Source organism: Mastacembelus armatus, chromosome 6 (genome assembly GCF_900324485.2).
Source record: "Mastacembelus armatus chromosome 6, fMasArm1.2, whole genome shotgun sequence".
Taxonomy (NCBI): domain Eukaryota; kingdom Metazoa; phylum Chordata; class Actinopteri; order Synbranchiformes; family Mastacembelidae; genus Mastacembelus; species Mastacembelus armatus.
This window is the reverse complement of record NC_046638.1, coordinates 6,764,542-6,777,534: the sequence shown is the minus strand read 5'-3', so window position 1 is coordinate 6,777,534 and position 12,993 is coordinate 6,764,542. Positions and strand designations below refer to the sequence as shown.

Genomic DNA, 12,993 nt, shown 5'->3' with positions numbered 1-12,993 from the left:
CGTGTCACAGCAGCAAAGAAATAAAGAACAGATTAACAGAATAGTCAAATAACTTTGAACAACAAACTTGACTGTCTGAAGCATTAAAAATGTGTATTAAGAGACAATTTAATAATCACAAAGCGAGTAAACGATGAACCTGAACTGCACTACATTTCAGATTCCTAGTTACTTTCAAATCTGATAGATACATTTCAGGTTAAGTTTCTTATATAGACAATTTATGAGAGGTTAAGGAAGTAATACACTTACTGATTAAATTCCCAAACAGACTGGTTAGAACTAAATCCACTGACAGGTTTGGTCAGATAATGCAACTTGAATCATTATATAAAAATAACCCAGGCACAGGAGTGATTTATTGTAATGTAACTGTAACTGTAATCTGGTATGTTTATACTGAAGAGCTGCCAGAAACCTGAATTCACCCCCCCCCCCCGTTGCCACCAGGGGGCGGTAGCACATTGCCCGTTATCAAGCGAAGAAGAACAGCCACGAAAAGAAGTTCGTGGTTCTGTTGGTATAGTGTTGGTTCGTTTTACTTGTATATATACATCAAGAGAAAATTATCCATCGCTTTACATACAAATGTCATTTAGCGACAGGAGCAACACGTAAACTCTCTTTGTTGGCGCGGAGGGTTTATTTCATTATTGGTGAGTGTGTTATGATGCTAACGAGCATGCTAGCATGCTAACAACAGTGCTTTATTATACAGTCATAATAACGTCGTAACGTTCAGCTAAGTCACTGGTTGCCAGTTGACTGTAGTAGCTTCATTATGTGAAATCACAGAGTCCTCACTCACATGCATCCCCCAGTGCATTTAAACACCTGAAATATTGTGTATTTTTAATTTAAAGCAAATGGAGCAGTGTGAAAATAGCGAGAACTCAGACCTCTTGTGTTACGAAGCAGTTTTATTTATATGTGTGTGTGTCGCTAGAGTTAATACTTAGAAATATGTCTATGTTGAGTCCTAAACGAGGCTGTATCTTACTCCTTTGCTTCTTGTAGGCCCCTGCTCTCTGAAGACGTATTGAGCAGAGCGGTGAGGAAACCAAAGCCATTTTCTTCGACAGTAAGTGAAAGCAACATTGTTGTAACGTTAAACGTGAAGTAACGTTATTATTTGTAAGACATTTAGAGATAACATGACTCTGTGGTGGCACAGCCTGTTGTGCATCACGTTTGTTCCAGCAGTAATTTCAGTTGAAGGGATACTGTATTGTGGGGCCTTCATGCAGACTTAGACCTCTTCCAGGTCCATGTCAAATCTGCTTGAACAGGATATTTGAAGCTTTCTGACATGTAATGCACATTGGAAATGTTACTCCACAGGTGTAACCTGAAATTACCACACAAAACACAATTAGTTTTTTTTCTCATTGCAGTGGCGTATCGACATGGTCGAAGATCAATTAGAGAGGAGTATGAAGAGTGTTTCCCAGCAATGGATTCAAGAGAGGTAAGGAAAGAACTTCTTAGTATTACAGTCATTGGTCATTATACCAAAGAGTCTGGTATAATGATGCTGTTATTTTTCTATTCAGTGCAGTCTTGTGATTAACTTCTTTTGACTAAGGTAGTATGGTAGTATGGAGTATTCATTCTGATTTTGTTGTTTTGCTCTGTTGATGTGCTTTTTCAGCTGTTGTCTTTGTCCACTTATAAATTTCTTCATTCTTTCACAGCTATTGAAGTGGCTTCAGGAAGTCGTCAGACCTTATCAGTTTCTGTATTGTGTCTATCCATCCATTATCTATATTGCTTAGTCCTATGGAGAGTTGCAAGGGGGTGGGGCATTAGAGCCAATTATGTTAAGGTTTATTCCTATTCCTAGACTTTTTGTTGATGTTAACAGTCTGGAATCTAAAATATGAGCTTGTTTCATTTCAGGTGACAGTTCATCGTGTTGTCAATATAGTTGAAAGGAGGAGTCTCGTGCCTCTACTCAGATTTGACTATGACAGAGACTTTCATGAAGACAAGAGGTATCATGGTACTCAAAATTTCCAGGACAGAAAAGAATTTCCCAGTGAAGGCAATTACCCACCCACAGATCGTCGATACTTCGATGAAAACCCCAACTATGGCAGCTTTCGCAGAAATTCCTCACCCTCACGAAATAATGTAAGACGAAGTTGGGAACAAATAGATTATGAACTAAATCCTCCTACGTTTACCACAAAGATCACTGCACTATAGTCAGTGTGTGTTTGTGTATTTGAATTGTCTGATTTTTACTTTTAGCTGTTCAAATAGAAACATTAAGAAACAGTATTCCAGTGTGTTTTGTCAGAATAACAGCAAAACAGCACTAGTTTAAGTTCTTATAGAAAATTTTGTGCTTCCCAGCAATTTCACTAATGCAACATTTTTGCAGCATTTCCCAATTAAGGTTGTTGTAAATGTGATCTTGTTTTCAGGATGGCCTGTACTCCCATCCATGTTACAGCAGAGATGATTTAAGGCATCAGTTAACGTCAAGGTAATTAATAATTGTCTGGATTTTTTGTGTAATACATTAAACCTGCCTCTAGGTGGAGACAGAGTTCTTCCTGTTGAAAATTCAATGTTAATTAGCTTGATGAATTATTTGACCCTCATGGTGAGTGACTTTCCTTCCATGTACTATCAATAAGAAAAAATTAGTTTAAAAAGCACAAGCATAAAAAGACTTTAAAGTTCTTTTAAAACTTGAAATTATATAATGCTGTGTTTCACCCAAGAAAATCTGAGAATGAATACATTACAAAATCATTACAAAAGATTGCTTCAGCATATGGATTGGCAGAAAGAGGCAGCTTTGGAAAAAATATTTAGGCAAGATATTTCCTTTAATTTTGACCACGCTGATCTTAAGGTAAGCTCAGGAGCTTAATTGCACACAGAGAACCTAAGTCCAGCCATTATAACTCCAACATCATCAGCCGCTCTTCTCACCCTGGCCACTTCAACATACCAACAGTTTACGGGCCCAGACCCCCCTATCCAGAAGTCATACTGAGCTAGAGAGAGGGACAAAGGGCACTAGTGTCTACTCACAAGCCAAACAACCCCACCCCCACCCTCTACCCCACTCTGAGAGGAAAAACAGTTGGACCACTCCCTTTTCATTTAAACACCCACATACATCTCAGATATTCTAAATAGCAAATGTCTTGTGGTTTTTTTATCTTTTCTGTATTAAACCAAAACTTGTTGTTGATCATTTTAGAGTTATGTCAACATTTTTTTTACCTAAACTTCAAATTTAGACACTATAGCATGTTTAGAATACCTATGGAAACTATTTACAAACAGCTTTTAATTTTGCCACCTCTTCTATGCAGCGGTGGGCATTCTGAGGTGACGTTCACATTTAACCGATGGAGTGTTGTGATAAAGTGTAATGCCACATTTAAATGTCATAGCCAACTTAGTTTTGATTTGTCACAATGCTTTGGGAGTATATGTATTGTAAGGAGGACTTTGTGTCCATGTTGACGAGGTGTCAAATATAAAACAGCCCCATCAACAGCAGACAGAAACCCCAGGCACACCAGGCTCTGAAGCCCAAGCAGCAGTAATGAAGTTTGGTGACTACACGTGTAGGCTCCATAACTATTCCAATAGAATTACTGTACAACTTTAAATCAAATAAGGGTTTGTGGGATAATGCCAAGCAGTATATTAAAGATCTGCAGTGGAGTTTGGTGACATACACTTGAATCACGTTCCTTGGATCCCTGTGGAGGTTTTGCCCTCAGACAGTGAAATGAGTTAACTTCCTTATGTAGAGTGCCAAGTTATTAGTCACTCTTTTAATGCACAGTCAACTGCTACCATTTTAAATGAAGCTTTTTATTGTTTTTCTACACTACCTTCATAAATTCATCCAGTTAATAGAAGTATTGTTTTATTTTTAAACTAACTGGGCTGGTTTGGGCATTGTGCAGGCTTCAAAGAAAGCAAAGGGAACAAAGATGTAATTATTAATAGTCTGTTTTATCCCATAGGACCATGATTATTTTTAGGTTTCTTGATTCATTTTTTTGTGTTGGTGTTTTAATTTCTCAGTGTAATGACTGTCAGTAGGAGAAGAGAAGAGAATACTTCATACTGTGTATCTCTGCCTCTTCATGAGGCATGGGCTATTAAATGCGTGTGCCGGTGAATGTCTGTCTGATAAATACTTGATTTACCGTCTATAGAGTTTTTTCTTTTCCTATATAAAGTACACAACTTTTTTTTATCATAGTCTTTTGATGTTAGTTTTGTACTGCATGAATGGCAATTAAGTGTTTGGCAAATGGCAGGCTAAGTCTCAGCTACTTCAAACAGACCATGAGTCGTAAAAGTTTGAGGCCTTGTTAGACCTGCTCTTTGAGATGTGGCTTGAGTTCATGCAGAGGCCACGAAAACCAGGTGCCTTTGGGTCATCTATACCTTTGGATTTTGGACCTTTAAAGTTGTTGCCAGACACAAACTTTGAGTCTGGCAAAATCAGACAAATTAAGTGCAACGAACAGTGAAGTGTCATTGCTGGTACTATCACATTTTTGGATTAATGCCCATTACGTTACATGGTGGAATAACAGATTTGGTAACATTGTATTGTAACTACCAGTAGCTCTTTAGTTAGGTTAATTATGGCTCTGCATACAATTGAAGACTGATCATAGAGGAAAAAAACAAAAAACTAAGTCGGTCCAACTGTCAGCCAGAGTGGAAGATGCCTTCATTCCACAAATTGATCAGTGTGCCACAGTACCCCATGGAGTCTTTGTGCCTTTACCCTCTTGTTATTCTGTTTCCATTACACATTCAAAGCCATTCACTAATGAATATCCAATATTTTTTTAATAAACCAGTAAATATGAAAACTCCACATACCCCACATTAATTTCAAAATTTTTGCCTGGACCTTTGTGTACACAACTTTGTTTGCCAGTGATTGATTTGTCTGTACTTTTTTTTTTTAAATGTTTTTCAGGAAAAGTAACCGACCTGGTCCTTATTTCCGCAATGGCAGTCGAGGATCAGGGCCTCAACAAAAGTTGCTGTCAGACAAAAAAGCCAAGTCAGTGTGCTTACACACATTTTATATGGTATAGCAAGCAAACTTTACACAGACAGGGTTTAGGCAGTTGTTTGGGTATGTAGAGGTGAGCTTCCACTCCAAAGTAATAAAATTATTATTATTATTTCTAAGCACAGAACCCATAGATTTTTGAACTCTGTCTTGGGAGGATTCAGTGGACTCCTAAACCTTCTGATTGTTCATTACTTCTGTAGAGAAGAAGCCCAGCCACCTGCACATGGGCGTCCTGGGTCAAACACCAGCAACAAGAGTTTCTCTCCCGACAAGGACAAAGGCCACAGCTACCAACAATCTCAGCAGAAGTGTAAGTATAAAGTCTATGAAGTCTTCTGAAGGATCTTGGATCAACTCAAGTTTAGCTAAAGAATTTAAGTTTCCAAGTCAGGCATCTGTTTTCAGAGGTGTAATGTGACAGGTGAGGGTGGGCTGAAACACATTAAGATGTTAACTACACTAACACCATGCACACATTCAGAGGCTCAGAAAAAGGATACCCTTGTTTTATTGGGGTGATCTGGCAATGGATTACAAACCTAACCTTTTAACAACGTCTACACACTGACTTTGGGTTTGTCATTTTAAACACTTTCTTTTGTAACTTTTACAGGCTTCAAATCTTAATTAACAATGCTGAGTTAATGAAATTTATGGATTCTCATGTTGCAAGCACTTGCATTAAAGTGATCTGACATAAGCATTATTATAAGTCTGGGGAAAATAGGTAGACTGTAATTTCTCTAGTGCTTTGATTTCTAGGATGTATAAACATATTAATGTGCTGCGAGCTCAGCTTTGTGTTGTACTACCCTTTGAACATGTAATAAAACAGTTGTACCTCCAGCTTCCACTCCCGTCTGGCATACTAATTAGGGCAGCCCAAAATAAGGTTTTGGTGATAGTCTTTGTGTACCAGGCTTTCTCATGCACACAGAGGCTCTGTCCAATGTCAAGCTTATACTCCATGATGACTATTACTGGTGAGTAACATTGTGGGTGCTGCCATGTGGGCCAGCACTAGCAAATCTTATGTAGGTGACTTGATGGCAGCGGAGCAGTCCACCAATGTCTCACAGAGCTTAGCCTATGGACATCAGCCATGAAAACTGGCTCCTACAGGGTGGGGCAAATAGTTAAATGTTCAACTTGGTTATTTAGAGGTGTACTTAATTTCAGTATCCCCCTAAACATTGGATAGAATTATTTTAAAGTGGGTTTCTCTTTGATCCGAATTAAGGAAACCAGGTTTCTACGTTTTGAAATCATAGTACTAGAATGCACTGAGGGTATGTGGTCCAGGGCAGATGTGGAGATATTTGAGTTTTCCCTAGAGATTAAGAGAGTCTCATCTACGCTACTTCATGTCACAGAGTAAAGGTCTCAGTATACCTAAACTGAATTACTTGTCAGATTGTCAAACTGTCTATAAGCCTTTGTCCTGACACCATTATTGTTGCCTGCTTCTGACCATTTCTGAAACCCACACCCACTCTTGGTGAACTGTGGCCATTTGGAGCTGTTACACTTTTATTAACCCGTTTGATTTTAAACATATCTCTTCCTAACACTGTCTGCTTGTCCCCTGGGGAGCTCACATTAGTTTTAACCTTGGCTCACTCTAATAACTATGGGAGATTCATTCAGCATAAGCAAACAACTTGATCACATTTGTTTTGTTGTAGACACACTGGAGCCAGCACAGGACAATATTTCAAGTTATGCACAGCTGAACTCAACCACTATTGTGTGGGAGGCTCCAACAAGGGAATATTAAAAGAAACAATGATTTATACTTTTCAGCTGCCTCATAACAGCTTGACTTCAAGATTGTTCAAGGGGACAAGTGACTGATTATGTGATGTCTCACAGTAGAAAGTAATGTAATTATTCCCAGCAGTATATTTCAAAAAATATTATTTTACGTTTTTTTGCCATTATTAGGCAGCACAGTGGAGAGAGCTAAGGAATGTGTGTAGAAAAAAGGGTTTAACATTCTCTATCCAGATATCCAGATTTGTGTCCCAGGCCACTGACTCAGCAGGATGTTTCCTGAGGGTTTATGTTAATACAAAATTAAATAAAAGAATGCTGTGACTGCTGTCAACATCTTTTTATTGTCATCTCCCACTTGGTGTTTACCATAATTGTCTTAGGTCAATTATCAGCTTGTTCACTCACTGTTCTTTCCATTTTCATCTGCCATGATATTTTTCCATAGTTAGGACCAGTGCACAGACAAGCCACATTCCCAGCAACTCTGTGGAGGAGCCTCCTCAAAGCTCAGGATCCTCTAAGGTAAAACAGCTTTGATGCTGATTTTAAACAAAAAATATTACCTGTTATGAAATACATCCAACCTGGACAGTCCCAAGGATTTGCACCTAAGCTGATACTAATTACTATAAAAGTTCATTTAAAATTAAAAAAAGAAGAGATGTACTGTATATGGTGTCTCATCTCTTTTTACTGTTGACATGTGGCATGCATAATGAGACGTGCACAAAAACAAGATCTCAACACTTGTAAGAGAGCAGAGTTGTCTCTATTTAAAACACTTTGAAATCAGAACCAGTTTCTAAACCTGGTGACCTCAGCTCTAACCCTTAACCTCTGACCTGCCAGGAAAAAACTCCTGCATCTGTAGCGGAGTCAGAGGAGGTGGTGGCGACTACCAGCGTGGAACCAAAGCCGACACCAGAGGAAGACTTCAAGGCTCGTCGGCTGGAGGCCATTAAGGCTAAGGCTCAGGAAATTGAGAAGGTAGATATTTGCTTTGTGAAACAGCCTAATTTCTGTGAATTGACTCATTTTTACTTTGTCTGGAATACAGTTTGTCTACACTGTCTTTGTTAGAGTTTAACTTTACTTCATTACTATCACCAGGTTGCTAATATATGACCAAAAGCTTCATGTTAACCAGGTGTTAGTTATTATTCCAAAAAACAATTGGGAAAATCTGCCATTGAGGTGATCTTTTGCTGTAGACAAAGAGGACGAGTCAGCAGAAAAGTCCTTAGCACCTCAGGTTGTGGCGCCTCTTGTGACCTAGTATTTGGAGTTGCACTTCTTTCCCTCCCCTTCATCACTCTCCACTACAGTACCACTTATCTGTTCCCGTTAAAGCAGGGCAGGAATTGCCCTGCAGGATGCAGGCGGCCCACCCACAGTGTGGTACGTCTCTTGGCACCAGCGCACACACATGCTCACCCTGCCATTTCCACAGACATGGTGAAAGGCAAAAAACCTCTGCTGTGTCTTTACTGGAACATCTGCCTCTGGCTCAGTTAAACACACACTGATCCATCACTCCAGTGATTTGCCAGGCTCAGCAGATCAGGTAGCAGGCAGAGCTGGACCTCAAACCTCTTTAAACTGGTTCAGTCACTTCAGTCCACAGCAGTTGTCAGCAGTGTAAAACAAGGCTGTCACATACCCCAAGAATGTAACTACTTCATCCACTTTGTTTCCTTTCTAATTGAGCGGTTCTCCAGCAAACGTAATACTGTGTATAGAACCCTGTTATCACATGGATGGTTCAGTGAGAAACTAATTCGTCACACCAGCATAGCTTAATGTTTGTTGGCCAAGAGTTTGTTGCAAAGCATACTTTCTGTGGGTGTTTCGGGGATATAAAGAAAGTCTGAAACCTCAGACTAATCCACTGACACAATAAACATCCCTGCTTATGACACTGCTTGTCATAACATGTTTCAAAACTCCAAATCTTTTCATTACAGGCATAATGACTAGAATGTCACTTTATGTAAACAAATCACAAAACCTCGTTCTCTTTTTTTCTGCTGCAACAAATGACCAGAGAAGCAACTGATTGCTTTTAGGAGTGACCGAAGAACAAATCAGAAGATGCAAAATAATAACATGAAAGCTCAGTAAATATCCATTCAAGCTTCAGCAAAGTGCCTGGGAGTGATATTCATAGATGTCCATTCATCATCTCAATCAGTGCAAATGAAACATATCCATTTCAACTATTAGCCCCTCCGTCGAGAGGTCCGGTTTGCAACTTGAGTGATTAAAATGGCTCTTTTAATATCCCATAATGTGTACCAGCCCTCGAGTCATTAGCCTACTTCCCTTGTTATACAGGACCCCTGCCTGCATCGGTGCTCATTTGAACAGAGCCTCACTAAATGTCCATGTGAGTGCCTTATGTATAATCTCACTCAAAGCCCTAACTTACCAACCCCCACCCAGTATTCCAGTGCACACTCCTGTCAGTATGTTCACAATTTGGACCTCCACAAACATCCGATTTGGGCAGAGGCCCACTTTTCTAAGGCTCCCCCGTAAGGCCCCTAGTGTTGCTGTTTCTCCTGGGGCTCCAGCCCATCCTGTGTGGCCCCTTAGTATCAGCCTTAAAGATCAGCTCATAGCTCCCACTCAAAGGAGGGACCTTAGTCAGAACAATCTTTTCTTACAACATAGAGAGCATGCTCAGGTCAAAAGCTCTCTTCCTGTTCCTGTTTACAAAAATAACGCAGTTTAAAATCACTCTGCAGTTGGTCAATACAGTGATAAATTTGGGCCGATGCTCTTCATCTCAGAGAAAGCTATATGCTAAATCTTGTTTATGTGCACAAATGATAGCTCATGGTCTGTTAAAGCCCCAGTACCATCAAGGGAAAGAAGTTCATAGTTCTCTGTGAGCCCACTTTTTCTAACCCTTACCTCATCCTATTTTAAGACTTTCAAACTGTTTGGGACACAATGAAGTGAAAATGTAATCAGTCAACAACAACTGTAGCTTGGGAAAAGCTCATGAAGGTTTTTGTTTTGAAAGATGGCATAGATAATCAAGTGATCAGAGGGTTCCTGGCTTGTGAGCCATACACCACATGTTTGTGTCTCATTTAACCCATGTTTCCTCTCACATCTTCAAACCTGGAACCAATTTTTGCTCCCCCAAGATAATTCTCACTTAGTGAAAATGTTTTAACAAAGGAGCAATCTGTTAATTTATGAGGTAGCAGAGGAAGTGGAAATCTGGGTTGTGTGATATGAAATTAAGATTAGAAAAATAAAAAAAAGGTTCAGAGCAGCCTGAGAATGGCCAGCTCATACTGTACTCAGACAGAGAAGAAAACCTAGGCTGTTGAAAGAAGCTGACCTGGCCACATGTGTCGTGAGTCTCACTCCTCTGTGGTCGGTGGTGAGGACTATCATTATGTGGGGCCACAAATTCTCTTGACATGATCTGCAGACATTAAAGCATCAGCCAAGGTTCAAACATTTCCCACTGTCTGGGATATTTTTAAATTACCTTCTGTTTGTGTGTCTACAATGCATTTTGTGACACAGCAATAATAACCTATATTGCTACAATGTCCATAGTCATAGTTATTTGCCCTGCCTTAACATTAATACATTTTTTCCCATAACTGCAGCAAACCATGTTCCGAATTACAATTCTGGTGGTGCAGAACGTGGGTTAGTGAATGAATAGATATGTGCAAATCAATTAGCTGAACATGCTGTAGCTGGTTCTGCAGGGGAATTATCAAGCAGTAAGAGAAATATCAGAGAACAGAATACCTCTGGGAGCTTGACAGATTGTAGTTTTTCACCATCATTGTAATTATCAGGTAGAACACAACATGGAGTCCCACCAAGTTTTGTGTGTGTCATTTAATAATTTCATATATTTAGCCTAATCAGGCACACAAAGTAAATTGTGCACCTGGGATGAGGTATTTTCCCTAGTCTCTCAGCTGCTTTTTAAACACGGGACCTTTTTCCTGAAAACACAGTGAGTGGTTCACACGGGACAAATATCCAGTCTTATTGTTCCAAACTGAAGGTCATATTATTTTTGTTTTTTGACCTTTTGTAAAAACCCTGCTCAGCTGAGCTCTGTCCTGGATTTTTATGGGAAAGATTGTCTTGAGATTTACTGTTGCTAATTTCTTTTTAGATCCATAGACTCATTTTCAAATATTCATCAAATATTTTCACAAATTCTAATTAACTAAGTAACGTTCAGTCATCCAGCTCTGCCCACTAAACAAAAGCCTCAGGTTGTTTGAAGTCACTCTTCGAGTGTTCAATACTATTATAAATAGTAGGGCATCACTCTACATTAATATAGTACTGATGATGGATACACGATCACGAGTTAGCCTAGATACACATTATGGGATGTGTATCTAGGCAAAGAAACAACAGTTGTGGTTTTACATTTCCCCATGACTGACAGAACCCTGGAGCATAGCTGTTTAACCGCTTAACCTCAGATTGTGCTCCAGACTGGACTCTTGATTTATGTGGACAGGCAGCATTTTTCTTGTCAAAACTACCAAAGCTGATGGATTATGTTTTGTTGCATGTAACAGTTAATGCAAAATGAGATACTGTCAACAGTTTTTTTTCTTCTCTAACGCCTGGACAACCTACATACCTAAACTGACTAGGAACTAAACATACCACAGGTATAGAGTACCTGGAAGGTAGACTGAACAGCTGTGAAGTAAATCTTACCTCCTGACACTTAAATTAATTGACATGAAGATGGACTGTTTTCCATCCAAAAGATCAAATAAACAATAAGATAATGTTATTCTGCCCCTATGATTCTAATTTAAGGGGAGAGGTGATCCCAGTTTTCTTAACTCAACCCCAGAGAACCCCTTTGTCCCATAATGCTCCTTGACAGGCTGGCATAGTCCTAAATCTCTCAATGTCTTCAGTATGGAGTATCACACTCTGCTTTTTCTTTTCATTGTGACAAAGACACTGCGTGTGTTTGCTCAGTGATATTTATTTTTAGCTTCAAGTAAACTTAATGTTAGAAAACGGCTCATATTATCATATGCTGAGTGCCTAGGGGACAGGCTGAACTGTCATCTATAAAAGTCAAGCTTTGTTTTACTACACTGTATTCTTCATCTTGGATATTGACATTCCTGATGTGATTGTTTTATGCTCAGAATTACAGGCAGGACTGTGAGACATTTCGCACAGTGGTGAAGATGTTGGTGGCTAAGGAACCCAGTTTGGATAACCTGCTGCAGGCTCCACTGGATGCGAACCTCTTGGAGCTCAAACAGCGCTGCCTAGATGTCCTCAGGCACTTTGTAAAAGAGCTGGACGAGGTATTAGAGCAACCGGACACCACCACGAAAGCCACGTGTCACAAAACACTGGAGTGACAACTTAAAATCTTTTTTTGTAAGTAGGTAAAATATCCTACATGTGGACTGAAGAATTTAATTATGCTTCTCTTGTATTTTAATCATATTTTTTAGTTCAATAATAGTAATGGCGATTAAAAATTTTAAATCATGAACTCAGCTTTGGATACTACTGAAATATAAATAGGATTTTAGACTGTTGGATTACGTCATTGTTAAAATGGATAAATTGTATAGCTGTAAGTGAAATACCTATAGTATTATGAATAAACTCAGGAGGTCTAAAGTCTAAAGGTCTAAATAGCCAAGATACAGCTTCCATGAAAGCCTGAACAATTAAGATTAGAAGCATTAGCTGTCAAATACAGATGACATTCGCTCATTTAACCAGCTGCTGTCTTCACCTCAACTGATAGAGCAGAAAGAATGACTGAGTGAAATAATTGTCTTATCACAACGCTTTTCTCTGTCTTTACTGATGTCGTGTAGTGTGTTTCCAGTATTAGCATTTCTTGCAACTGAGGCTGCAGGTCCAACTAACGCACTGTAACAGTATAAAGTATTCTGAAACCAATATGAAAGGGTCCAACTCTGTGTGGTGTTTTTCAGTAGTGTCCATGTGTAGAAAGAGCATGTACTGTATGTATCTCATGCATTTGTCTGATGTTAGGTTTTTGCTAAGATTTTGTTTTAGATTTATTCAGCTTTTGTAAATAAACTCTAAAGCCTTTTAACTGATGTCTCATCTTGTTTTTTTAGATC

The 12,993-nt window shown here is 39.1% G+C and overlaps 1 protein-coding gene across 1 annotated transcript; it reads left to right on the top strand.

Annotated features, from left to right (window-relative positions):
- Positions 1 to 481: 481 nt before the first annotated feature.
- On the top strand, positions 482 to 12,965 carry LOC113133418 (periphilin-1). The gene is made up of 10 exons (XM_026312222.1): positions 482 to 656; positions 1,018 to 1,081; positions 1,395 to 1,468; positions 1,900 to 2,133; positions 2,430 to 2,491; positions 4,979 to 5,065; positions 5,281 to 5,390; positions 7,302 to 7,378; positions 7,706 to 7,843; positions 12,028 to 12,965. Coding segments are annotated over exons 2-10 (1,005 nt in total). The 5' UTR covers positions 482 to 656; positions 1,018 to 1,080; the 3' UTR covers positions 12,250 to 12,965.
- Positions 12,966 to 12,993: the final 28 nt, after the last annotated feature.